The 27,384-nt window shown below is 35.4% G+C and overlaps 1 protein-coding gene and 4 long non-coding RNA genes across 5 annotated transcripts; 3 read left to right on the top strand and 2 right to left on the bottom strand.

Moving 5' to 3' along the window:
- The first annotated feature begins 1,340 nt into the window (after positions 1-1,340).
- On the top strand, positions 1,341-3,032 carry LOC141380190 (uncharacterized). Its single transcript, XM_087304129.1, has 3 exons — positions 1,341-1,430; positions 1,531-2,193; positions 2,652-3,032. The coding sequence occupies exons 2-3, from the start codon at positions 1,600-1,602 to the stop codon at positions 2,886-2,888; spliced, it is 831 nt and encodes a 276-aa protein (XP_087160255.1). The 5' UTR covers positions 1,341-1,430; positions 1,531-1,599; the 3' UTR covers positions 2,889-3,032.
- Positions 1,404-5,010, bottom strand: LOC147831532 (uncharacterized). The gene is made up of 3 exons (XR_015521823.1): positions 4,387-5,010; positions 2,601-2,780; positions 1,404-2,128 (listed from the first exon to the last, which is right to left on the bottom strand). It is a non-coding gene; the product is annotated as an uncharacterized LOC147831532 (long non-coding RNA).
- A 3,010-nt stretch (positions 5,011-8,020) lies between these two features.
- Positions 8,021-26,854, top strand: LOC147831530 (uncharacterized). The gene is made up of 3 exons (XR_015521805.1): positions 8,021-8,146; positions 26,059-26,135; positions 26,257-26,854. It is a non-coding gene; the product is annotated as an uncharacterized LOC147831530 (long non-coding RNA).
- Positions 12,621-14,416, top strand: LOC147831531 (uncharacterized). The gene is made up of 3 exons (XR_015521807.1): positions 12,621-12,716; positions 12,955-13,312; positions 13,924-14,416. It is a non-coding gene; the product is annotated as an uncharacterized LOC147831531 (long non-coding RNA).
- Positions 14,270-16,117, bottom strand: LOC141380191 (uncharacterized). Its single transcript, XR_015521806.1, has 2 exons — positions 15,387-16,117; positions 14,270-14,821 (listed from the first exon to the last, which is right to left on the bottom strand). It is a non-coding gene; the product is annotated as an uncharacterized LOC141380191 (long non-coding RNA).
- Positions 26,855-27,384: the final 530 nt, after the last annotated feature.

The raw sequence follows: 27,384 nt of genomic DNA, 5'->3' as shown, positions 1-27,384 counted from the left end.
TTTGATTTAATCTAAGCCCAGATAATGCAGTAATTCATCTGATTCATCTAATGCTGAATCATCTGTTTAAGTCTGATTTATTGATTCTAATGCAAGTGAATGATAAGTCTTTTGTATTTGTTAAAAGCTTCGATCATTTGGGTTCATGGGTAAAGGATGATGTGTTTTTTCTGTTTACTTACTAAGAATGCAACAATAAAGTCGAGTCAAAACTGAAAGTGAAACCACAAAAGTTACGGTGCGGGTTTTAAGGAACTGTAAAAAAAAAATGCTGGGAATGCTCAGTAATATAGCTACTATTTTACATTTCGTCTTCTGGTCAAAAGTAATGCGAGTGTTTAAACTACGAGTACGCCAGTTTAACTGTAATGCGGCATAACTGATAATACGAGAGGGGTCTGGCTGCAGACCTGGTGCAGTGCAATCTGGGCTGCATCCAATGCTTTTTAATGGGATCACCTAACCCCACCCCTAACCCTACCCCTCACAGTGACGTCACTAGCTCCATTTGAGTGCATTGTGTCTGACATTGCATCGCTGAGTGATGCAGTCTCAGCTTGCACCATAAAGGCTGCATCCAGATACTATAGGATTATACAGTAAAGAAGAGTCATTTGTGTTCAGTCTAGACTTGGTTAAACAAGAAAAAAGTGATTCAGATCATGTTATTTAGACTTCATTTTACTCCAGACTAATTTTAAAACAAGACCGCTTGGCGTAGGCTTTTTAGAGAGAAATCAAAAGATGAAAATATTAGACATATTTTGCAGGATCTCGCTCACGTGTTCCCAATACACGTAGAACTGATCAGTACAGTGCATTTTAATAATGATGTACATATCCATTCCTTATATTTTTAGCTGGTTGTATTGGATTTTTTGTAAAAATAGGTTATCCTATATAAACTTTTCAAAGATGACACCTTAAACAGTTTTCAACCACAAGAGGGAGAGTTAAAGCCAAACACACACAACGTACACATAGACTATACCTTTTTATTGACTTATCTGGCTTTGATAGAAGTGAACAATCAAAGAGAGTAGGAACTAACCCAATTCTTTTCAAATGAGAGAAATGTATTCACTTTTAAAATATGTCTTACATCAGTTTATTAAATAATTGAATGAAAGGATTATGCAAGCTATATTTAGGTTGTGTAAATCAGTTTTGTTTCTTTTCAAATTGCAATTTAAATGTGAGGTCAGAAAAATGAACAACGTATGAAACTTTTTATAAGAATGACTGCCTATTCAAAAGTCTCATAATACACATGACATGGTTTAGATAGAAATTTGAAACCTATTGTTGCACAGTATCACCTGTTTGCGTCTTGCCCTGATTCAGAGTCCACAAATCAGCATCAGCAAATCAGCAAAGGAACAAGACAAAACAACTCATACGTTGACTGAACACAGGCATCCCCTGTACAAGTAAGTTTAAAAAATGTTTTTATTTATTTATTTATTTATTTTTTATGTGTGTATTACTAAGTTAAACAACAAAAAAAAACCTCTTTACTTTTCATTGAAGGTTGTCTGACCATCTTGTGGAACAAACTACAGACATTTTCCACTTATTTAATACAGAAGACTTCTAAAAATGCCACTAAAACCCTTTGTTAAAGTAGTAGGTAACCTGTTGTCCAAAAAGAATGCCATCACTTCAGTTCCAATGAGCTTTTTGTTAGTAGGTTTGCAGGCGCTGATTAATGTGCATTTCTCATGCCCTTGCAAATATGTTTGGAATGTAACTTTATCCATTTTTGTCCTCGTTGTTCCTGCTTTTTTCGCTTTTGTCATAATGCTTATGCTACTAAAACCTTGGAAATATAAGCATATATACACAACCTGTAGCTGTTGTCAAAAATCTAAATGTGGAGGAAGTTCTAAGAAAAACGACAACAGATCTCAAGAACAAGAGAAAAAAGAGCAGAATGAAAGTGGAGAAACTCGGTCTCAAACTAAGGAGAGTTGTGAATGGGTTTTGTTGGCTTGTCTGATTCCGCCTGTCGTGTGGATCTGCATATATTTCATTGATGGCGACTATGTTGCATGTGCTGCGTCGAAATGGGATGGACGGTATGCCTGTGATAAAGAACTGCATCCGCTTTGTTTGAATTGGTGCAAACCTAATGAAGAAGAAAGTGAAATCCAATACTACGAAAAAATACTGGAAGCTATCCGTGCATCAAAGGTAAATTATTTACCCTGCCTCTTAAAGACCCAACATAGAACAAGAAACTCTATTAGCTATACGTTTGTTGATAATATTGAAAGTACAAATGCAAAACAGACACAGATGGGGTTCAAGTGTGGGTATTTTTTCGTCTCCGAAAACATGGCCAATGAATTTTGGGCAACTTGTTAGACTGGGTTTACAAAGTCAACCAGAACAATTGACATGTTTGACTTGTTACTAAAGGTTGAGGACAATTTTGAAAAAATTCTGCCTCCGTCAGACAAAATTACAAACATGCCTAATGGAAAATGGTGTAGGGCACATGATAGTGATCATATCGGAACTGTGTTTATTCATAAAATGTACAACAACAATAAAATCAATCACAGGTAAGTATAAATAAAATGCTCCATAGAAAATACCTGCTTCCTTAACTGAGTTCTTCCTGATTTTTTTCTCCCCTTTTTTGCTAGATATGCGGTTATGTCATTGCCTTGACCTGCTGCATTGTAGCAATGGGATGTGTTGTACATTGGAAGGACTGCTGCTGTTCAGCCACCAAAAGTCCAGAAAGTAAAGATGATGGAGAGGAAATGCATGATCTGTTGAGAAAGCCAGACAAGAAACAAGGAGAAGAACATGAGATGGACCAGTTTAAAGATGAGGACTCAACAAAGAGACATTCAAATCAGGATGATAAAACAGAGTAGATGGTAAAGTATAGATCAAATCCAATGGTCTGCTTGTTAATTAGCTACATCTGAAACTCTTACTCTCACTTTTTCATATTATCCTTTAAAATGTTGTTAGTTATTGCATACTTTGTGTTTGTTGATTTAATCTTGCTTGTATCATTGCAGATAAAGTAAAACATCATTTATGGTATGAGTTTTGTAAAATAGTAGTTTTATTTAGGATATGTTTGATTATCCTGGCTTACTATTTTGGTGTTTTGGTTTTGCCTTAGCATGTATATATTTTCTTTTCTCTAGTATGCTTGGATGTTTTGTTATTCAGAGTAAAAGTGAAAGCATTAACCAGCTTGCCTCTGGGTATTTTGTATGCAACTGTAGGTTTTTAGGATTGTTTAAATCAATACTCATCGTGTTAAGACAGGTTTGTTTCTGAATTTAGAAATACAAAACCTGCAAGTTCTTTTCCTTTTTCATTATTGTTTCTGTTTTAAAGGGGCAGCAAATGTGCTTAATTATTACACCGAAATTAGAGTAAAGTTCCTCGCCAATATCACCTTAGAAAAATAGCAACTTTTCACTTTTAGTCAGTCTTAGTACATGTAACTACAGTAAAGTCAAGCTTTAAATTGGATTATTATTATTACTTTTTGGTCATTTTTGAGCAAGATGCTAATGGTCTAATCCGATTTAATTATTTATGCTAAGCTAAGCTAAAAGTGCTTCTGCCAGACCCAGAGATTGGTTGAATGGGTTCAAAGATTGTAAAACTCAACTGTATAACTCTATAGGACAGCCTATTTATTAGCCTATGTAGTATCATTTATTATGCCATTTAAATAAATCTATTTTTTTACACAAAGGCCTCAGGCATTTTGTTAATACATGCATTGTCATTTTCATTTACAGATGGCAAGTTATTGTCTCTTTATTGCCTTAGGCTTTGTAACGGTTCCTGTTGTTTTTGTATTCAATGTTAGGATATGGAAATCTGCAGAAACATGGATCCAGAACAAGAAAGAATAAGTGTTGGCACTGTCTCAAAATCTAAAAACTTAATAATAGTGGGAAAATCTCAGCTCCTTTTATTAAAAAGAATAAAAAAACTGACATATGTTTAATGAAATTTCTGTTTTTAACATATATATATGTTTATATATTTACAACATGTCTTTTTTGCTTGTAATATTCCCTTTAAAGGATCTTTTCCTTTTTAAGGATCTTAATTCCCGTTTTCACCTTTTTTGTCCTACAGTGATATAAATCAGGAAATGGATATTTAAAATGTATAGTTTACTCTGAAGGTTAAACTTTTAGTCTTGTCTTCCCTCAGAACAGATTTTTCTTACAGACGTAAAAAAAATGTTTTATCTTTTTTGCTACAGAAATCATTTGCAGTTTCAAAGTGAAATAGTTATAGCATAGTCATTCGATAGCTAAAATGACGCATTCAAAGTTTCCTAAAGTGTTTATCCATACAGTAACTTTATGATTTTGTGTCAAAAAGGATTATTACCTTTTCTGCAGGTGAATGTTAGGTATTCATGTGAATTTCCATTCATTCCAGTAGGGGTTCAAAGTTCTTCTCTGCAGATCTCTCAACTTTTCTAACAAAATAACGATATGAATTCTCTAATCCAGCTGCCTTATATAGTTTTATCTACACTTGTGTCACCTAGCCGGTAATCCGGTGAAAGAGTTGTCCAACTCAAGTCCTCAGGAGTTCTTCAGAAACTTTTTGTGAGTATTTAAGGCAGCAGGGGGCACTGAAAGTTCCTGTCAAACTAAATCCCAGTCGGAGAACAGGGGCATGAAAACCACAGGAAGAGCGAGAGAGATTACAAACTAAATGTATTCACCAAAGATCCTTAAAATTGATGATATGCAGAGAACCTCCACATATACGTGTGAGTCTGTTCTGAAGAAAGAAAAGTTAAAGTTAGCAACGGGGTTACCCAAATAATTATTGAGGCAATTAACTGATCTATTTTTGTAAACAGCTGTTATGAAGTTTCCGTCAATCTCCCTTTTTAAAGTTTTTAAGCTTCCTTTATACCGTAAAATGTCAACAGTTATTCTTTAATCGCTTTGTTATTCCAGGCTACGACAAAAACAGAGGAATGTGACAGTAATTCAAATCTTTTGGTGAAAAAAAAATGATTGCGTTATCTCATTTTACATCTTCAGATCATTCGCTCAACAAAGAGCAAATCTTGAAGTCACTTTCATTCGCAAACACTGTACTCGAACTGACTGTTTCAATGAGCCAGAAGCCTAAATAAGATTCTTGGTAATGCTTGTAATATCTGAGTTGACTTGTTGAGATATGAGTCGTTTTACAACTGGTTTTGCTACTAAATCTCTGTCATTTTTCAGTTATAGTTTACGAAATAAATATATATTTTTAGATAGGCTACTCTTTTCCTGTATGATATTGGACATAAACTTAAGATTTATCACATAATCATGTCTTATTTTTGTTTTTTTGCACAAAAAAACAAAAAAACATTTTCAATGGAAAATACTATTTGACGTTCTTGAATTACTGTAACCCCTCTAAATTAAAATTTTATGTAATTGTAATATTTATGTCTTGATTGATTGGTTGAGTGATGCCAGAGGAACCTTTTTTATTAAAAAGTTTTTGCAGAGAACCATTTTCCCCATTGCAGAACAGTGGCGGTTCTAGAGCAGAATAACTGGGGGACCCGGGCAGGGGCCACTTGTCCTTTTAGAGGACACATTTTAACATGCATCACAGACTACTCTCAAAGGCATTTTTTCATGCATCACTGCAGTCTTCATAAACAAGCTAATTAAATAACTTAAACTCAAAATAATATTTTATGTTAATTTATTTGACAAGCAGCTTTTTATTGTATGAATACACATTTTTAACATTCAAATACATCAAGGCATATATATATATATATATATATATATATATATATATATATATATATATATATATATATATATATATTTTTTTTTTTTTTTTTTTTTTTTTTTTTTTGCTGCCCTCCGAATTTAAAATGTTTTCCAAGTGATCTTTAACAAACCAAGAATGTTTTCACAGTATTTCCAATAGAGCAAAAATAATTCTTCCGGTGTCATAACAAGTCTTATTTCTTATAGTTTGTCTTGAATTTTTTTAAAACTGTTTTAAGGTCAGTAATATTAGCCTTTTAAAAAAATATTTACTTGTATAGTGTTTGATTGTCTATACAGCAAACCAATTATACAATAACTTGACACATTAACTTTCTCAGTTAAAAACCTAGTTAAGTTTTTAAATTACACTTTAATCTGAATACAACCATCTTTCAAGATATTTAGTAAAACATTTTGCACTCACTGTTATTAGAAATTAGTTAAACACAACTAAAAAAAATGAATGAATGCAAAACTGAACAAGTTTAATATTATTTTTACATGAGCATGACTGAAAATTACATTTGATCATTTGAGTTTTACATCTCCGGTTCTTGCCTACTGTTTGTAAATTCAAGACTGAATTTTCTTATGTAAAACTATGCACACTCAATTTCTCATTGATAATTGCCTACAATAGCCGACAAAAGTCAAGGGAAAGCAAAGAGAACGAGTGTGCGCGTCACCGAGAGTGCACGAGAGAGGCCTCAGTCGTATCTCTTTCTGCCAACAATGGCTGATCTCGCTTCTCTGTGTTTTAGTCGTGACACAAAAATGCAGGTCCACATTTAGGGGGGGCAGAAGGGGGGCCAAGCTTGTTGACACTTGAATGAGTAAATAATGACAGACTTTTCATTTTTGGATGAACTCCCTCTCAAGTGTGTAGCAGGGGCCAACTGAACTAGAAATACTGACCTGTTAGCTACCTAGTCTGTTTAGTCTATATTCCTGCCATCATTACACTCACCTCTGTGACAGATTCCCACCATTTTAAAGCTGCAAATAAAAAGCAGCAGGTTTGGAATTCACTGCTAACTCGCTGAATAATGACAGCGCAGGAGTAACTGTGCAACATTTGGCTGCCAGTCGGCTCTCAGAAAGGGGTTTGTAATCATCTGAGAGTAGAAGCAGTGAAGAAAACCTCTTCCTTTTTTCACTTAAACACAGTTAATTTTCTTAATCACTGTAATTACCGTTTAGAAACAAGCTTTGATTTAATTAGAACTGGGACACTTCACCTTCTGTTTGAGGACGTAACTAATTGGGACAGCGTAACATGGGAAAAATGAGAATTTTTGTGGTACTTGAAATGGTAATTCCACTCATTTTACACTCAGTCAGAAACTGTGACTGTATTTCTCATCATTTATATTTATATCACTGTTATTTGTAACTTTGTATTGCATATTCATACATTTGTGCCTTTGTTAATAAGGACTAAATAGGCACACCATTCATTTCATTCACACAGGGAGAACATGCAAACTCCAAACAGAACTGCCAACTGAGCTGGGGTTCGAACCAGCTACCTTCTTGCTGTGAGGCGACAGCACTACGTACTGCGCCACTGTGTTGCCCCAAATAGGCACACCATTGTCGTTTAATTTTAAGATCATCATTACTGTTAGAATGTTTTAACAAGCAATGGCGTGCCCTGTTTTTCTTGTTTTAAATGTGGTCTTATCGCGCAGTGTTTAATGGAAATCATAATTTTGCAACCTTCATCTGCTTTCATGCTCTCCACGGGTCTTATCATCAAGAGCAGCTGGTCAAGAAGTAAAAAGTGTGCAGTTCTGTCTTTCGTTTCTTACTATTTGAAGGAAATATTGAATGTTCTTTGTATATGTGCACATACAGTATATCATTTTAGGTGTCTGTTAAACTTGCATGACACAAATCAATACACATGTTTTGCACAGTTCAGGTCAACTTTTAAATATATATTACATCTTCTAACCTTAAGGTTGACGTTGCATGCTTTGCTGTATTTATAATATTTCTACTCCCAGTAGGGGGCGACAAATGACTAAGTGATTCTTTGAATCAATTACCATAATTTGTTTAATTCAGAAGGCAGTAATGCATTCAGATATGCACACTCTTTATAAGCTGGTCAACCATTATTCAGATTACATAAAAATACAAAATCTACATCCAAAAACTATGGTTATCTTTATGAACAATATACTGTATTGAATCGTTAATTCAATAGAATCTTTGAATTGAATCGCGCTGATTCTTTCAACAGCGACTCTCATGTTACATACGATGATCCACTCTCTGCTGTGGATTGTTTGGAAAATGGAAATGTTTGTCGGAGCAACAACAACTGCAAACTCTGTGAGGTAACTTAAAGTTATTAAGTTTGAACTTCTTGTTTATTAAACTGTGGTGTTAAGTAATTTAGCAAACATTTACGTTCTAGCTGTACGCTTTCGGGTTAGCATTGGTATCATTAGCAACTAAAGATTGTTAAGTGTAACATATTAGATAATATCTTTATAAACGTACCTTATTAACATTAAATGCTTAATTTAAAACCCATTTTTGTTCTAATTGTATTCGCGGGGTCTTAAAGTCTTAAGAAATGTATCTAACAAGTTAAATTTTAGGTTTTAAAAAGTCTTAAATCTACTGAAATACTGTGTTTAAATCTTTTTGAAGAGGTCTTAATTTTCCTTTGTTCATCTATAGCTACAAAATCTGGCCATTAACACTCATACAATCATCAACAATACATCTTAATAAAACTTTTTATTTTATTTTAAATAGGTTATTTACCCTAATGTTTTACTTTCCTCACAGTAATATTTGTTTAAACGTTCTCGATGTAACTTACTGCTGAGAATATTGACCTATATTTATTATTATTAAATTATTATAAGTGTTTTATTAAATGTTTTCAATTAGAATAATTTTGATAGGGCAGGTGAAAATCTTTTCCAACTGGGATATTTAAAAAATCCTTAGCATTTAGCTATGAATAAGTCTAAAAATTCATTCATAATGGTCTTAAAAAGGACTTTAAAAAGTATTAAATTTAACCTGGTGAAACCTGCAGAAACCCTGTGTTCTGGACAATGTTAAAAATGTTTTGTGTTTTGGGGCATACGGTATAATTAGTTTAATCCAACAACCATTATAGTTTCCTTTTAAAACCAACACATTATAAATTATGTGGTTTCTGTTTTTTGATCAGCATGTAATTTTAATAGACTTTCTCATAACTTATTTTTAATGTAAAGTAAATGTGACTGTTTTAAGCATTTTACACATTTATACACAAGAAAACTGTGGTGATTAAGGGTATTTGATTGCTTTGGCAGCCCGACTGTTTTCTTTGGAAAATTATGCAGTTATAAAATTGTCCACGCCAGCAGCAATGTAAATGAGTGTTTGTTTGTGAATTCATTCTACTGAATTAGTTTTAATAGCTATTTGATACGCTGTAGCAGTAAATAACAGACTTATCGGGATGTTGTAACCCCTATAGTGAAAATTATATTGAGTTTAAACAAACTTACAGCCAGACAGACCCCTGCATCAGGCACCCCTCGCTCTCATTCTGCCTCTCTGCACCAGTCCCAATCTTACATGCAGCGTCATGCCTGATCCTGCCTTCAGACTGTTCACCTCTGTGTGCGTTTGATCTGCTTTCCAAGTCAAAAGATAAAGTTTTCCTGAAGATGCCTTTTCAGTGACTAGAACAGCTCTATAAGACCAATAAGTTCCACTGTACCACTGAATAAATAGTAAAAATAAATGTAATTTTGACTTTTTATCTATCAACTTAGTTTTTTTAACCCCCATATTTTCACACGATACTGGAAAGAAAGTCAGAATTGTAAGGTCTAAACTCTACATTGTAAAAAATTGTCAAAATTGTGTGAAACAAAATGGTTAGTTTTTCTTAACTCACAAATGTAAAGTTATATGGTGTTTAAGTATATTTTCTTCCTCATCATTTCAAGTGATATTATGTACTAATGTTGTAAAAAATATCGATATATTGATAAATATTGGTCCTAAAATTTTAAAAATGATACAATCTTGCTCTTGTTTAGTATCGATACTGGCTTTGCTCTCTCACCAACACATTCTCACGGCAATTTGTAACTTTTTCATTTAGTGGCTAATTCGTATGAATTCGTACAATCTAATTCGTACAATTTAGTACGATTTGCTTATCCCCCAATGACGGTTGGGGTTAGGGGTGGGGTCAGGTGCCACGCCTCCTTTTTAAAATCGTACCATTTCATACGACTGAATTAGCCACTAAACTGGCAAAACGTAAAATACTTACATTTTCTCGTGAGATCAGGCTGCTCTCACACTCTCTTCTCACTAGCAGGAAGATGGGTAATTAATAATAATACTAAGGTTTTAAAATTTTTGTTGTAATCAGAAATTAAAGATGAAATTGCACTAATTTACCTTTTTTTGTTGTAATTTATTGCCTTTAGGGCTTAAGGACTGCTATTCTTGATACAGTATAGTAGTTTTTAGTGGTGTAACGAAACAAATCTCAAGGTTCGGATCACGTCAGGGTTTTTTAGTTACGGATCAGACCATTTGGCAGATCAGGGGAGGAGGAAATGTAATTTGCTTTCCATTTATTACAAATACAGTAAGTAAAAAAACCTTTGCTTTTAACAAACAGAACTGAGAACCTGTAATTGTATTACAAATAAAATGAAGAAATAATCAGTTGAATAAAAATAAATTGTAAAATATTCAGTACTGTGAAAAACTCACTGTTGCTGATAACGCTAAATGTATATATTTCCAATATAATTTATACAACCCATATTTATTTTTAGTCTCATTTTCAATAAATGATTCAGTCCTTCACTCGTAAAACTTCATTTTTCATTGCTAGATGGATCATTTTTGAAGAATTATTCAGTGGCATATTTTTGATGGCTGGTTGTCGCCACCTTTTGGTGAAACAATGTAATTGCTTCCAACAACTTTCATTTTTGAGCATATGACAGATTTTTTAATCTTTACCATAAACATCAGTGGTTTTATATAAACTATAAACTGTTATCCCAGTTCTTCTGTATTATTTGACTGTAACTTGATAACTAACTCAAAAGACTAAAGACTGAATCTCTTTCTTGAGTTCTGCGATTTACAAACACAGATTTGAAGGATTAATAAACATGCAACTCACCATCATTTACAGTATACTTTATGTTGCGTGGGTGTTGAGATGGGTATTTTAATGATTCATTTATGCAGCTTGCACTGAATGCATTAATGAAGGCTAAACATGTAGTGACAGAAAACCAAATCACTTACCACAACTTCTTCTGACATCATTATATTTTACAGGAAAGCCTAAATGATTTCATACATGTGATTTGAATGACGCGAGAAGCAAACTCTTTTTGATCGTTACAAATTTACGATTAATCTACTAAGAAAAATGTATTAATCCGTGGGTTGTTCATTCATTTTCTTGTCGGCTTAGTCCCTTTATAAAAAAGGGGTTGCCACAGTGGAATGAACCGCTAACTTATCCAGCAGGTTTTTACACAGCGGATGCCCTTCCAGGCGTAACCCATATCTGGGAAACATCCAAACACAAATACACACTCATACACTACGGACAATTTAGCCTACCCAATTCATCTGTACCGCATGTCTTTGGACTGTGGGGGAAACCGGAGCACCCGGAGGAAATGCCAACTGAGCCGAGGTTCGAACCAACGACCCAGCGACCTTCTTGCTGTGAGGCGACAGCACTACATACTAGGGATGTAACGGTATCAGAATTTCACGGTACGGTAATACCTCGGTATGAATGTCACGGTACGGTATTTATTGAATCATTTACAGGAAAAAAAAAACTTTTGAAAATACTCCAAAAAAGTGCCAAAAGTGTCAATGACATACAAATTAGCCATCTATCTGTTAGCTTTGAAACAGGAACTTCAATTTTAATAACAAAAAATTATTAAACCATGTAAAAAAATAAAGTTTCAATTTAGTATTGTTAAAAACTCATCACATTTAACATTTAATCACTCACTTAGATAGAGATGGGTTTAAAGAAAAATTATCATATAACTATTATCTGGTAAAAGCTGGTATCTCTGTGTATTTACAATGTCCCCTGCAACAGAAAAAACCCCTCTCATTTGGGACTGAGGATTCTGGGACAAGAGAGATATGACTTGGCCCATGTTGACAGAAGTGGGGTAACGTTGTGCATTGTCTTTCCCCCACTTGAGAAGACAAACCATGAGTGAGATAGAGATCTCTTTGCGGTACAAGTCAATGTCTGCATCAATCTGAACAGTGTGCTGTGTTTCTGCAGTCCCCATGACTGTTATTAGTTGTATTCCCCAACTTGCAGGCACGTGCAAACATAGGGCTCAACCTGTGCAGTGCACATGCCCTTTTTAGTCTTGGATAGAAAATGCCCTTCCAAAACGATCAAAAGTGCCCCCGCGACGCGACACAACCTCCGTCCAGTCCAGCCCTTCAGTAGGCGCGCGACAACACCTCTCTTGAGTATGCGCGCTCAACTATGAAGGTAATTCAGTTGCGAAACTCGAGAGCTTGCAAATGTAAATGTGAGCACTTGTAATAATAATATTTGTATGTGTAGGTTGAAATGTACACTTACAGCTCTGATGTGAACAGCTGAAATCCTCGATTTGCACACACACACAACAATCCACACACTTGTGTTTTAAATTCGAAGTTGCAGATTAATAGTTGTGTATTTGTAAAATGTCATTCACAAATACAAAGTGACAGACACACGTGTGCACGGCAAATTTGACTGCATCTTCGCTTTACAACCACAGGTCGGCACTCACAACCTCTCAGATTCGTCAGTACAACTACAAATCTCCCGCGCTCTGACTTTTGCTACACATCTCCCGCGATCTCTGTGAGAGGGTGCTCGCTGCAGAGCCATTTGAGGAGAGGTGAGCTCCAGAGAGGGGGAGCATGAGCTGTCGCTCCTCCTCCTGTAAGCTGTTTTAATGCGTACACCAACCCCACCCCTAACCCTACCCCCAGTGACATCACTCGTAGAAGAAGTGCAAAAAAGGTGGAGCTCAAGCTTAAGCTCCCCCTCTCTGGAGCTCACCTCTCCTCAAATGGCTCTGCAGCGAGCACCACTTGATCTCTGTAGCAGAACTCATCTGTGCACTCGCAGATGCAGAGGCGTGAGCAGCGCAGGGCGGGGGAGGGGCGGGGCTGGTGTAAAGCTGTTTGATTGGCTGATGCCTGACCAATGAACAATGCCAGCAGCCAACAGGACTGAGGTGCAAAATAATCATTTCCCACGATTATTTTATTATTTAGGGTTTATTTAAACTCTTTTCTGAAGAGATTCTTGTTAAAAAATAATAAATTCTGTGGAAATGTACATACCAGTAAAAGAGCAGCAAAGCCAGTTTATTGGCTAGAGCCAGCCAATGAGATGGGGCGTTTCTGTTTGTCAGGACACAGGGCAGCTCACGTTGTTGGAGGCCTCGAGCAATCAGAGGGTAAGTTATGATTTTTAATAATTATCTATATGTTCAATACTGTTAGCTAAGCTAAGGACTGTGCTGGGTGCTTCTCTTGTTTGTTTTTTTTATATAAGAAACACTTATGAGTTATCTAGGAGCTGCTTTCAATCATGTTATATGGTTCTAAAGATACGATTCAACCCACATGAAATAAGAAGTTGTAATAGTATTTATAGTAAATAATAGTACGTTTTTGAACCATACTAACTATAGTAAACTGTATTATACAGTATATATTGCAGTATCTACAACTTTGTTAATGAATGCAACAGCACACTGTAGTATTAACTAGCATGAACTGTAATAAATTGAAGTATACTTGTATGTATGTATGTATGTGTATATATATATATATATATATATATATATATATATATATATATATATATATATATATATAGCTTAAACTTGAAAAAATTGAAATATAGCTATCTGTTTAAAACTAAACATTCTAATGCCATTTATTATGCAAATATCAAGTTGAAACAAATCTGTTAAATACGTATTTATATGTAAAACCTAATACATTTTAAAGCAGTTTCATTTATTTCTAATTTTTACATCTACATGCATTACATCTGATTTAGGTCCACAACTTGCATCCTTCAACATGATATGTGTGTTCAAAGGAAGAGCAACTAGGTGAGGGAGACAGTGTCCATCGCTCGGCTGAGGGTCCACTTTGAGCATCTCATCTGCAGGGTTAAGCAACATAAGCTGAACAGTCATCATCTCTCTCTATTACAGCGAGCATCAACCAGCTTTACACAATGGCTTGCTTTTTGCCCATTACTAAAGGTTTGAGCAAAGTATTAAAGAGGAGATAACATTTGATGGGTAATGATGAAGTTGGATTTACCACCTCCATCTCATTATGAACAAGGAAAAACCCTGAAATATTTCAATACAAGTAACTAGACATTTGCACTGCACTTATTTGGACTGTAAATTTTATTTGACAAATTACATTCCCTTACAGAACAGGTGTCAAACTCCTGGAGGGCAAACTCCTCCAAGTTCCTGGAGGGCTGCAGCTTTGCAAAGTTTAGTTCTAACCCTAATTAAACACACCTGATCAAACTAATTGAGTCCTTCAGGTTTGTTTAAAACTTTCACTTAAGTGTGTTGAAGCAGGGTTTCAACTAAAAACGTGCAGGGTTACGGGCCTTCAGGAACTGAGTTTGACACCCCTGCTTTACAGTAAAGTGTAAAAATACTACATTAAACAATTATCAAAATAAAAGTTGTGTTTGTGGGTGAGTGTGTGTTTTGTTCAAATCTGTAGTCATCTTGGCAGGTAAAAAGAGAAAATAAAGTCGGCTTCCTCTTGAACGATCTGAATCATTTTGAAGTGTTTGTAGATGAGCTGGATCCTCATGTCATCTTTAGCATAAATAACATCCTATTCAAGCTATGCAGCTTCTCTGAGTTCCTCATTGACTTGAAACACGCTGATCTCTCCTGTCACTCCATCCTTACAGGAAACTGAGAAATAACCTATAGTTAGTAACTTTCATAATTAAAAAAGTGATATAAAGGACACACTGTACACAAACATGTAAATAGATAGATGGATAAATAGACATGATGCAGGTTATAATAACCAAAACAGGTATGATCTGTAAGAAACTGAAACGCCTAGTGTTATTTTTAATTGCTATTAATGTGTGTGTGTGTGTGTGTGTGTGTGTGTGTGTGTGTGTGTGTAAATATACTTCAATTTATTAAAGTTCATGCTAGTTAATACTACAGTGTGCTGTTGCATTCATTAACAAAGTTGTAGATACTGCAATATATACAGTATAATACAGTTTATTATAGTTAGTATGGTTCAAAAACGTAATATTGTTTACTATAAATGCTATTACAACTTATTTCATGTGGGTTGAATCGTATCTTTAGAACCATATAACATGATTGAAAGCAGCTCCTAGATAACTCAAAACTGTTTTCTTATATAAAAAAACAAACAAGAGAAGCACCCAGCACAGTCCTTAGCTTAGCTAACAGTATTGAACATATAGATAATTATTAAAAAATCATAACTTACCCTCTGATTGCTCGAGGCCTCCAACAACGTGAGCTGCCCTGTGTGCTGACAAACAGAAACGCCCCATCTCATTGGCTGGCTCTAGCCAATAAACTGGCTTTGCTGCTCTTTTACTGGTATGTACATTTCCACAGAATTTATGATTTTTAACAAAAATCTCTTCAGAAAAGAGTTTAAATAAACCCTAAATAATAAAATAATCGTGGCAAATGATTATTTTGCACCTCAGTCCTGTTGGCTGCTGGCATTGTTCATTGGTCAGGCATCAGCCAATCAAACAGCTTTACACCAGCCCCGCCCCTCCCCCGCCCTGCGCTGCTCACGCCTCTGCATCTGCGAGTGCACAGATGAGTTCTGCTACAGAGATCGCGGGAGATGTGTAGCAAAAGTCAGAGCGCGGGAGATTTGTAGTTGTACTGACGAATCTGAGAGGTTGTGAGTGCCGACCTGTGGTTGTAGAATGGAGATGCAATCAAATTTGCCGTGCACACGTGTGTCTGTCACTTTGTATTTGTGAATGACATTTTACAAATACACAACTATTAATCTGCAACTTCCAATTCAAAACACAAGTGTGTGGATTGTTGTGTGTGTGTGCAAATCGAGGATTTCAGCTGTTCACATCAGAGCTGTAAGTGTACATATCAACCTACACATACAAATATTATTATCACAAGTGCTCACATTTACATTTGCAAGCTCTCGAGTTTCGCAACTGAATTACCTTCATACTCAACCCCCCCTCGGCGCTTTACAATACGCGCGCCACAACACAGCTGATCAGAACGCGCGCGACAGCACCGCTATTCAGCACGCGCGCGGCGACAACACCCGCTTTAGGTTCGATCATTTCCATCTTTTTTTCATCTCCGCTACTAGCAGCACACTCCATTTCCGCATTACTGGATCTGTAGCGACAACAGACCGCAAAGGATTATGGCCACGCCGGGGCTGACGGGAAATGAAGTTTCAGCTACCTACCGTTCGCTTCATTCGCCTGAGCAAATTTTCTCAGAAGACCTATAGTTTTACCGAGTCATGCGACTTCCGTAATATCGAAAAAAATTAATATTGCGGTATGACGGTATTTACAATACCGTTACATCCCTACTACATACTGCACAACTGCTTCGCCCTTAATCCGTGGGTTGGGATTCAAATCAAGGATCAACCATGATCCATTACACCCCTAGTACCCTTTTTTCCCCTTTATTAACATACTTTTTATGTTGCAGAATTTGTTCCCCATGGTATCGAAAATGGTACCGATATTTTTCAAGCTATCATATCAAAGTTGAAAATTTTGTGAAAACACTTAAGTAATACAAACATTTGTGAGTTATGAAGACAGGATTGTCACGTTAGCGTGATCAAAACAGGAACAAAAACAAAAAGGTGCGGATCCAAGTGCAGATATTTATTTACAGTGAAACAACAAGGTGATCAAAATACAAAGTAACAAACAAATGACAAAGCCAGAAACTAAAACAGAGACAAGGCTCAGAAACAATAACACTAGACTTAGGCAAAATTACAAAAACACGATCAGGAACAAAGAACTATAAATACAAGACTTACTGGATACTTGGACAAGGAAGACGATGTAGACAAACGACGCGATAACAAACTGTGGTGAAATGGTAGTATAAATAGTCCAGATAATCAACAGTAACACAAAACAGATGTGATGACAGGTCAGTGTAGGTGTTGTGCAGCCGGTGAATCCGTCCCAAGTAGTGGGAAGGACCACCAGGGAGGGTCGGGAGGGATGACCCATGGATGATCCCGTAGGGAACACAAGGCAGGGGTCTTTAGGAGAGCCGGCTGGAGAGGCAACTGGACAGGAACCGGCGGGACTGAAGGGAGCTGGACTGGGGCCGGCGGGACTGGAGGCAGCTGGACTGGAGCCGGCGGGACTGGAGGCAGCTGGACTGGAGCCGGCGGGACAGGAGGCAGCTGGGCTGGAGCCGGCGGGACAGGAGGCAGCAGCCGGGCTGGAGCCGGCGGGACAAGAGGCAGCAGCCGGGCTGGAGCCGGCGGGACAGGAGGCAGCAGCCGGGCTGGAGCCGGCGGGACAGGAGGCAGCTGCCGGGCTGGAGCCGGCGGGACAGGAGGCAGCAGCCGGGCTGGAGCCGGCGGGACAGGAGGCAGCTGCCGGGCTGGAGCCGGCGGGACAGGAGGCAGCAGCCGGGCTGGAGCCGGCGGGACAGGAGGCAGCTGGTGGCGCCGGCAGGGCAAGGAGCCTGGGTGGCGCCGGTAAGGCCAGGAGCTGGACTGGAACCGGCATTGCACTGCGCTCTAGGGCTGGAGCCGACACTGGCGGGCGCTCTGGGGCTGGAGCCGACACTGGCGGGCGCTCTGGGGCTGGAGCCGACACTGGCGGGCGCTCTGGGGCTGGAGTTAGAACTTGCAGCAGTTAGAATTGTGTGATACTAACTCACAATGTTGAGAGATAAATAACACAATAAAGTCTGCATCTTGCAATTTTGAGAAAATAAGTCAAAATTGTGAAATGACAAAATCTGTATAAAAAGTAAGATAAAATGACCAAATTATCAAAAATTTAAATTTTTATTTACCAGAATATATATATATATATATATATATATATATATATATATATATATATATATATATATATATATATATATATATATATATATATATATTTACAAATATACATATACATTTACTGCATGAGATCTTAAATCATATCAACACTATTTAACATTTATGAGTAAAGCTTAACCTTTTGATGGAGGATGGATGATTAATTAACTTTCAGCACATGGTTGCATAAAACGAGTCTCGTCTGATGTATGATGATGTTTAATTAACAGTAAATCACATATGGCGGACACTGGTGTGGAGAAGAACTCCTGCGGTCTACAGTAACGAAGCTCAAAACGTCCTGCTGTTCGCTCTGTGAATGATGTGGGCCTGTAAAAGCCTTTTATACCCTCATTACAGTGTTTCCCAGACACCTCTGGGATGGAGGACATCAGTACCGCAGCATTAGAGGCTTTTAGTGGCGGCTTTGTAAAACTCTGTGGCCGTTGCTCTGAGGAGTTTTGTTATTTGAGTTTTAGTTGGCTTTAAAGTTTTTTAGAACAAACACAAAGTTAAAAGTCAAATTAATTAGTTTTTTTTCCTACTATTTAAAAACTAATTTAAAAGTGAAATGGGTCATATAGGCACTCTTCTCTGTCATTGGTTGGCCAAACAGATGGCTCCGCTCCCAAAGACACACTATTGGTTAAGTTAGTGTTGCTTTGTCAGACAGGTTGTATTTTAAAACAAAGCAAAGCTATTTATTTATATATTAATTTTTTTATTGTTATTATTTAATAGTTTCCTCAAAATGTTAAATGGGTGAATGTATTATTTGGAGAGATTATACTGTTGTTATATTAATATTATATTTATGCATTTTTTTATTTAATGATGTTATGAAGTATATAACAGTTTAAATTTAACAATTGATTGATTATTGATAATTCATTGCTAAAATATCTATATAAAAGTAAAAGGAGGCTCTTATAGATTGTTTAAAATGGTTTGTTCTGGTTTGTTCTTGATCCATGAATTACTCCTTGAGCTAGATTTGGTTATTGTTGATTTGACACAATCAAGGATAGTTTCGTTCTTTAAAATTAAACTGAGAAATGTCGTCACAGCAACAGCTCTGGTAGCTCAACCCAAAGACTATAGAATACACAAGACATGTCACACATATAGTTTTGAATAGGGAAAAGTGTAACGTTAATGTGGCGAATGAAGCCCTGACTCTAGCCAATCATCAATCAATATAGACTGACAATTTTCTGAGGGAGGGGTTGTGAGGTATCTTTATAGGGGTGTTTTTGGTTTCTGTAGTTGTTATGAATCTTCTGGCGTTGGGAAATGCACTGAAATCCTAGCGAATATTTGCTTAACAGATGTGGGGAAATATATGCACAAAAAGCTTGAAATCTCTATCTTATCTTTTAAATTATCCAACTACACTTGAAGACAAATGTTCTTAAATTCTAATTTGTATAAACTCTGAGATTCAAATGATTCAAATCTAAGAGACAAGTTGTTGTTACATTTTATTACTGAATATATATATATATATATATATATATATATATATATATATATATATATATATATATATATATATATATATATAACTTTTATATTAAGAATAAACTTTTTATTTGTGACTGTAATTGGCTGTAAAAGTCATTGATTTACCACTATTCACTGCTTATTAGGGCTGTGCGATTTGGTAAAATATCTAATTGCAATTTTTTTTATATATTCTTTCAAGATATTGCAATATTGATTTGATAGGCAATTTAATTTTGTAGTCAAGCTTCAGCTCAAAATTCTGTATTGTAGCTTCTTACTGCTAAAATGCAGTCAGTGTAAGTTAAAGATATTAACTAACTCCAACTTTTATTAAATAGTTTTACACACTAATTTTTCTCTAGAACAAACAGTAGTAAGTTGTGGTGTTAGTTATCTCCTGGTGCCTTTGGTGTTTTTTCATACGGTGTAACAGCTGCAAAACATTCTGAAATTGTACTTTGCTGTACCTAGCTACTAAATTAAGTGTCACTGGCAATACTTTTAGTTTACTATTTAGCGTGACACTCCTCATATAGCCACCTACGGTGCTTATTTAGGTGCTGGTTGTTGTATTTCCTCATGCTGTGGCAACAACCTGTTTTTGTTTGGTGTCTGTGACTTTGAAACCAAAATATTCCTATATTACCAACATGCTGTTTTTCTTTGATATGAATTAGTCTATTAATGCTTCTGAAGTGGGTATCATTCCACTTGTCCGCGGTTTCCTGTTTGTTTGTTTTATTGTCGGCGTTCCTCATTGTTCGGTTGCGCAATTCTCATTGGGCTGAACGAAAGTGTGCTCACTCAATTGGCTAGTAAGACTTTCACACACAGACGGCAATCACGCATTTGCTCTGGGTGGGGGAAATTTTATAATCTATATACGTTTTATATCGCAGGCTCTTGCGATTAGCTAATCGTAATGTTTCAAATCGATTAATCGTACAGCCCTACTGCTGGTTATTAAGTACAAACACAGATACATGGACACAGAAGCGTTTCAAAGTCACGTCGATCAGTCGATCCATCAGTGAATTACTTGTATGTCAGCTCATTGACAGATCAGCTGATTGATGCTGATAAATCAATGACGTTCATGGCAACTCACAGTCATATCTTGAACGGCCAATCAGTGCTGTTTTTGAACACGCTCAACAGCGCTCAGATTTTAACGAGAAATGGATTTTGTTTTTGTTTTTTATTTAGGTACTGATGGCACTAAAAATGCTGGGTTTCACACACCTTTACGTTGTCCCAATACAAATCGATTTAGCTAACTGTTTTTACAAATTTTAGTGGATTGAACATGAAACAATTTAGTTATTTCAAAAAACTTAAATTTTGTTTTTTAACTCATTTTAAATTAGTAATTTAAAAGAAGTAATTCAAAAGTTATTCTTGAGCGACGTCGATATTTTTGACAAGCCTTGTATTGTAAAAAAATGTAACAAAATGCAAAACACCAGCAGCGCTTTTAAAAGCAAACATCTGATCAGCCGTCAGTCAATCATTGATAGAGAGACGTGAGCTCCTCCTCTGACGTGCTTTTAGCTGCTGTTTTCTCATGGTTAACCCCGCCGACATCTGGAACAGGTTTGAGGCCTGTAGTCTGTGATTCTCCAGGATCAAAGTGGCGGGATGATGTTTTCTCCCCCGTGAAGCTGCTTGAAGTGGTCAGGAGAAAACAGACTGATAACGCTTTTGTGCTTCTGGCCTGACAACATTTACAGAGCTTTTTAACAGCCGCTCGTAAAGACCTTTCCCTTGTTTAGTCCACTGTTTGGAGAGATGCTGGAGAAATCCTGCCTCAGATGGGGGGCTTTGGGTTGCGGATGGACGCTTTGGTCTGCACATATTGTCATGTACATTCTGTTTTTTTTTTTAGTAGGAATGATATTTGCTAGTTTGACAAGATTTGGCTCCATCTTCAAAGATATATAAATTAGGGCTGCGCAATAGCGTTTTTGTATCAATATCGCAATGTGTAAATGCGCAATATTCACATCGCGGCACCTGTAATCAGGATTATACTGTAATAATACTACAGTATAATTATTACAGGATAATACTATAAATGTTTTGCTGTAATTATCTTGGCTGGTGATTAGTCTATTATATATTCAGCAGATGCACTTCTCTACAAAATCTTCCCATTCAATACACATCATATACAATCATTCCAAAATAGAGCTATTCAAGTAATCTGGTAATATATTTATAATAATTTATAAGGGGGATGGACTGTGGTTATAATAATAATAATAATAATAATAAAAATAACAGTTATTATTATTATTATTCGTAGTAGTATAGTATTCCAAAATAGAGCTATTATAAAGTTATTTGGTGAAATATTACAATATAAACCGCAGAAAATAAAAATATTGCAATGTACGTTTTTTCCAATATTGTACAGCCCTAATTAAAATTGTTTAATTTATGTATACTGCACATGAATGAAATATAATAATAATAATTATTATTATTATTATTATTATTATTATTATTATCTTTTTTATTATTATTTTTATTACTAGTAGTAGTATAGTAATTGTAATTATTTAAAAAATATTAGTATATGATTTATTCATAAAGCAGAATTGAGATGTATTTATTGTTTTTTTATTTATTTATTAACTAATAAATTATAATTTACTATTACTGGATATCAATAATTTATGAAAAAAAAAAACACTGAAATGGAACCTATAGTATTTTTATCGAATGCTAAATATTCTACAGAAACATTAGAAAAAATCAGTAATTCAAATCGAATTTTAAAAATAATAATGCAATTCTTATTTACTTATTAAATATTTTATACAAAAGGTTTTCATAAATAATTAAAACAATTCATAATGTGTTTTTAATCAGAATGAAATAGTGTGCAGTTTTAAAAATCAAATACTTTTTAAATAAATTCTAATTTTACCTTATTGTACAGACTTTATTTGTTTTTCCTCTAGTCGAGTTAGTTTTTATTATTATTTTATTTAAATGTATTTAGATTTAAACACTGTTCAATGAAATCAACAATGGTTGTTTGGTTATCTATCAATAAATCAGTACCCTAATATCACAAAACAAACCCACAGGCCAAGGATGTATTTTTCAGGGTTCCCTAGCTTTTTTCAAAGTACTTGAATTTCAGACATATGAATCCAAGGCTTGAAAAGTTCTTAAATATAGGTGCTTGAAAGTGCTTGAATTCAAAGTTTATTGTGTTATTTTCTACAAAAACTGAACGAAAAAAATGAAGAATTGTTTTTATTTAAAAATCTTAAATTTAAGTCTTATACATGCATTTGAATATTACCAGTCTTGAATTCAACAAATTGTATTAAAGTTTTTAAAACATGACTAATATAATACATTTTTAGTGTAAATGTTTAAGTACAGGAATGACTTTCATGGTGCTGTATATGCTGGGGACATTAATTACAAAGGTGCTTGAATTTAAAAATATTAGTGACCTAAAAAGTCCTTGAATTTGGTGTCCAAGAAAGAGTGGGAAACATTATTTTTATTATTCATTTTATTGACTCATAATAGGGCTTCACTAATAAAAATCACACACTGCTCTACCATTTTCTCAAAAATATGATAAAATAACGAATACATTATCACAGCATGATCGGAACAGAATAATTCTCCTCTCCGTTTTTTTACATAAGTCGCCATCTAAAACAAGACTCCACAAACACCTTGATGCATGTGAGCCTCCACATACAAATGATCAATTCACAAATAGCCAAATAGTCTTCTCAAACACGCAGAAGGGAGACGGTTGGGCTTGTTACCTGCTGATTCAACACTCAACCCCCTATGAGGTTTGTTTATGAGCGTCGGAGCAAAGAAAACAGCGCTTGTCAACACTACGTACTGACAAAAGGCACTGTCAGAGGGGGGAAAATCACGTGTGTTTGTGATAGCGAGACGATCTCAGTCAGAAAGCTCAGCATGAAAGACGTTGATAAGAATAGATGCTGCTTAAAATAGCATGGAGAAGTAGCGTTTAATAGACCTCCAGAACTTAAAACTGACAGAAACTGCACTGAGGGAGTAATTAAATGTGCGTCAATGTCATTGAATGTCGATTTACTGTACTGCTATTATTTTTTTGTCTAATATCAATGCATCTTTATGGACAAAAATGTGTGCAAGCTGAGAAAGTCAGACACTTTCAGAAGAAAAAAAGCTGCTGTTTTTTAATGGAAGACCTTTGAAATTGTATTGAGGGTTCGGAAAGTGACAGGTTTCCTAAACTGCCACCTTTATGCGACATGCGTTGACCTTTTAAAACATGAAAGTTCCTGATTTAGCAGCTGAAGACGTGATTTCAGAAGGTTTTTATGTAATAAAATACCTTGTTAAAAAGTCCTGCTTATGTTTTTCTTTTTCACATTTTAGCTAAAGTTGCAGCTTATTGTTGTTAAAACCACTAACAATGGTGACAGTGACAGAGTTGACATTTTCCACTATTTTAGCTCAAGATGCTAACTTTAAACCAGATACCACATGCCATGTCTATAAAAGAATTTAATGTATTTTCATTATATTAATGTACAATAACTGAGGTAATTTATTATTAATCTACCATTGGTAAATACTAAACATTTTGTACAAATGAATGAGCAAAGAATAATGACTTTCGTCAATGCCTTTAACTGGGAGCAAGTCAGATGTGTTTTCTATCAGTGCTTTAGGACATTGTTATCCCTTTTATAACAGATGTAACAGAGTTGACCAGAAGTTAGGAATAGACAGAAAGGGCTTTTTTATTACTGAAATTACAAAAAAATACAGAAAATAGATGTTTCATGCTAATATATATTTAATTTAGTAAATAAACAATGTGTCAAGCAATTAGATAATAGATGAACAGACAAAAATAATAAGTCAAAAAAAGGTGTAGTGGGAGTCTTTAAGTAAATATTTTCTAGACAAAATGTCTCTAAATACACAAGCACACTGTAAAAATGTTACGTTTGTTTAAACTATATATTTGAAATTGACAAAAATAACACAATTCTTGAGGTTTTTTGGGGGGATCTTATGCTCAGTCAACTTGTTTTTGTAAAAACTAATACAAGGCGTTTTTAAATAGTCTTAAAATGTCTTCAATTTTAAAAACTAAATTTTAGGCCTTAAATAATTAATACAATAATCCTTATTTTACCCTATTGTACAGATTTTTTTTTTTATTATTTAAATGTATCTAGATTTAAACATTATTCGATTAAATTTAAAAAATGATTTATTGCAAATTGTTGCAAACAATTTATGAAAGCTTAATTTAAAAAAACAAATTAAGTTGAACTTTGTTTAAATTCAGTCCATAAAAAAATGTTTGCAACCACTTACCTTAAATTATTTAACTTAGTAAATAGACAATGTGTCATGCATTTAGATAAATAGATGAAGACAAAAATAAAAGGTCAAAAATAAATAAATACACAAGCACACTCAAAAAAATTAACTATTTATTAACTATTTATTAAAAGTTTACTGAAACAGCACAATTCTTGAGTTTTTTAGGGGATAATTTGATTATTTTATGTTTAGTCAACTTAATTTTGTAAAAACTAATACAGGATGTCTTTAAAATTAAAAACTAAATTTTAGGCCTTAAAAAGTCTTAAAGTCGCTGGTACGAGTCGCGGCTGGGTCAGTTGGCATTTCTGTGTGGAGTTTCCCCCACAGTCTAAACACATGCGGTACAGGTGAATAAAAAATAAATAAATTGGCCGTAGTGTGTGTGAGTGAGTGTGTATGAAGGTTTCCGAGCACTGGGTTGCAGCTGGAAGGGTATCCGCTGTGTAAAGCATATGCTGGATAAGTTGGTGGTTCATTTCTCTGTGGCGACCCCTGATGAATAAAGGGACTAAGCCGAAGTAAAATAAATGAATGAATGAAAAGTCTTAAATTAATTGAAATATTGTGTTGTAGGTCTTAAACCATTTTAAATAGGCCTTAATTTTGCTTTATTCAAGTAAAGCTACTTAATCAGAACTGACATGCATCCAATAACCAACAATGCATCTAAATATAACCTTTTTTTTTAATAAATAAAAGTTTTTATAGCAAATTGATCAAATTTACTTGAGCTGTACCAAATAAATTCCCAAATATGGGAAAGAAAACTTAAAACAATTATACGATTCCTCGTGATAATACTGGGATATTTTAAGTCTTTAAAAGTTTTTAACCCATTATAAAATTTCATTTTTAATGATCTAAAAAAGGCTCTTTAAAAGCCTTGAATTTGACTTGATGAAACCTGCAGAATCCCTGTATTAAGTTAACTTAATTCCTTCATGTTGTTTCAACACAAATACATATTTACAGTGCATTATTTTAGAGAGAACTTGATATTATTATTATTATTTAAATGTTTAATTTAAGATTTGTTTTTGGAAAATTACAGATGTATGACACAAAATATACCCACAATCAGAATCACTCATATTTAAATCTTAAAATAGTTGTATCTAAAAATGCATTTCTGCATTGCAGCTCCTTTTTATCTTTGTCCACTTTTCATTACTGTTTTTAGGAAACACCATTATAACCACCATATGTCCCAGCTATTCGTCCTTAAATATGGACAATTAACTCCCATAGTTTTGTCAAGTAAGTGAATCCATTCCTTAGAATCTTTAAAGTCATCTCTTAAATGTAAAGTCTACAAGCTGCTGACATCTCACTCAGATGATCTAAGAAAAGTCTGATATTTCTCTTATTGTGGCAACAGATTTCAGACCACAGCACTGCTCCATCATCACAACTTCTGGAGATCTTCTATTCAAATTCCCGGCTTAAAGGAAAAGCCCATCCTGAAGACGAATGAAGTTTTTTTCAACCCAAGTCCAAAGGCTCCCCCTTGGCATGAGGTCTGCACTTTAATCCAACAGCTTGAGAGGGAATGACAGCCGAAGACTTTCGCCAAAGCTAGTTCATGACAGGAACCTCGACTTCTGCTCTGGCCAGACTGCAAGCATTACAAGCGGATATAACGGCTCAAACTTCAGCCTTCTCACCCTCATCCAGGTGGCATCCGAGTCGCTCCATGCCAGGGGATTGAGAGGGATCTACACATTTGGACAGTCAGGAATTTGGTTTGGAAATGAACAAGCCCAGAGAGAGAGATGAGGTGTTGACTTGAAGTTTTGAGACCGAAAGCTGGATGCTTTCAAGAAGATCTGCTAATATTGAAAACCGACAGAGATTTATGAGGGTGCATTTGCGCAACAGTGTTTTTAACTAAAAGTGAAAAATGTATGCGCATTTTGTCTTTTCCTTTAAACAAAAACAAAGTGCAAAGTGCAAAAAAATAAAATAAAACATTGCAATTATTGTCTTCATCCAAGAGTTCACACTTAGCTGATGATTGATTATAAGGCTTGTTTGACATGCTGTCCTGGGAGAAAGACCTGAGCTTATAAGATCCTCAAGCCCGGGGCTCCCTCACGTCTGCAAGGTGAGAGAGGAGTTTGAGCTGAGGTAGATCTCGAGAACTCCCCTGCCAGCTAATGAACAGATAGTGATTGCTCTTAAGAGATAACTACTTACTAGGAGCATGTCTATGGTGCCATTTTGGATTTGTCAATTAACTTTGCATGTTTTTTGATAGTGGGAGGAAACCGGGGAACCCAAGGGAAACCCACGTAAGCACGGGGAGAACGTGTAAACTCCGCACAGAAATGTTGGCTGGCTTGGTAAGAACTAGAACCAGTGACGTTCTTGCTGTGAGGCAACAGTGCTAACCACTGGGCCACCATGCCACCCATCTAAGGAGGAGGAGTAGGGGTGGAAGGGGGGATTCTTCAAAACGAAGATGGCTGTCATATGGAACTTAGGGTATTTATAGTGCCTTAGGAAT

Source organism: Danio rerio, chromosome 22 (genome assembly GCF_052040795.2).
Source record: "Danio rerio strain M-AB ecotype USA chromosome 22, GRCz13ab, whole genome shotgun sequence".
Taxonomy (NCBI): Eukaryota; Metazoa; Chordata; class Actinopteri; order Cypriniformes; family Danionidae; genus Danio; species Danio rerio.
The sequence above is the reverse complement of the archived record's forward strand: the minus strand, read 5'-3'. Positions and strand labels throughout refer to the sequence as shown.

Coding starts and splice junctions, on each gene's coding strand:
- LOC141380190 (XM_087304129.1), top strand. CDS start 1,600: ATGCCACTAAAACCCTTTGTTAAAGTAGTAGGTAACCTGTTGTCCAAA. Junction 2,194..2,651: donor AAGCTATCCGTGCATCAAAG/GTAAATTATTTA, acceptor CTTTTTTGCTAG/ATATGCGGTTATGTCATTGC.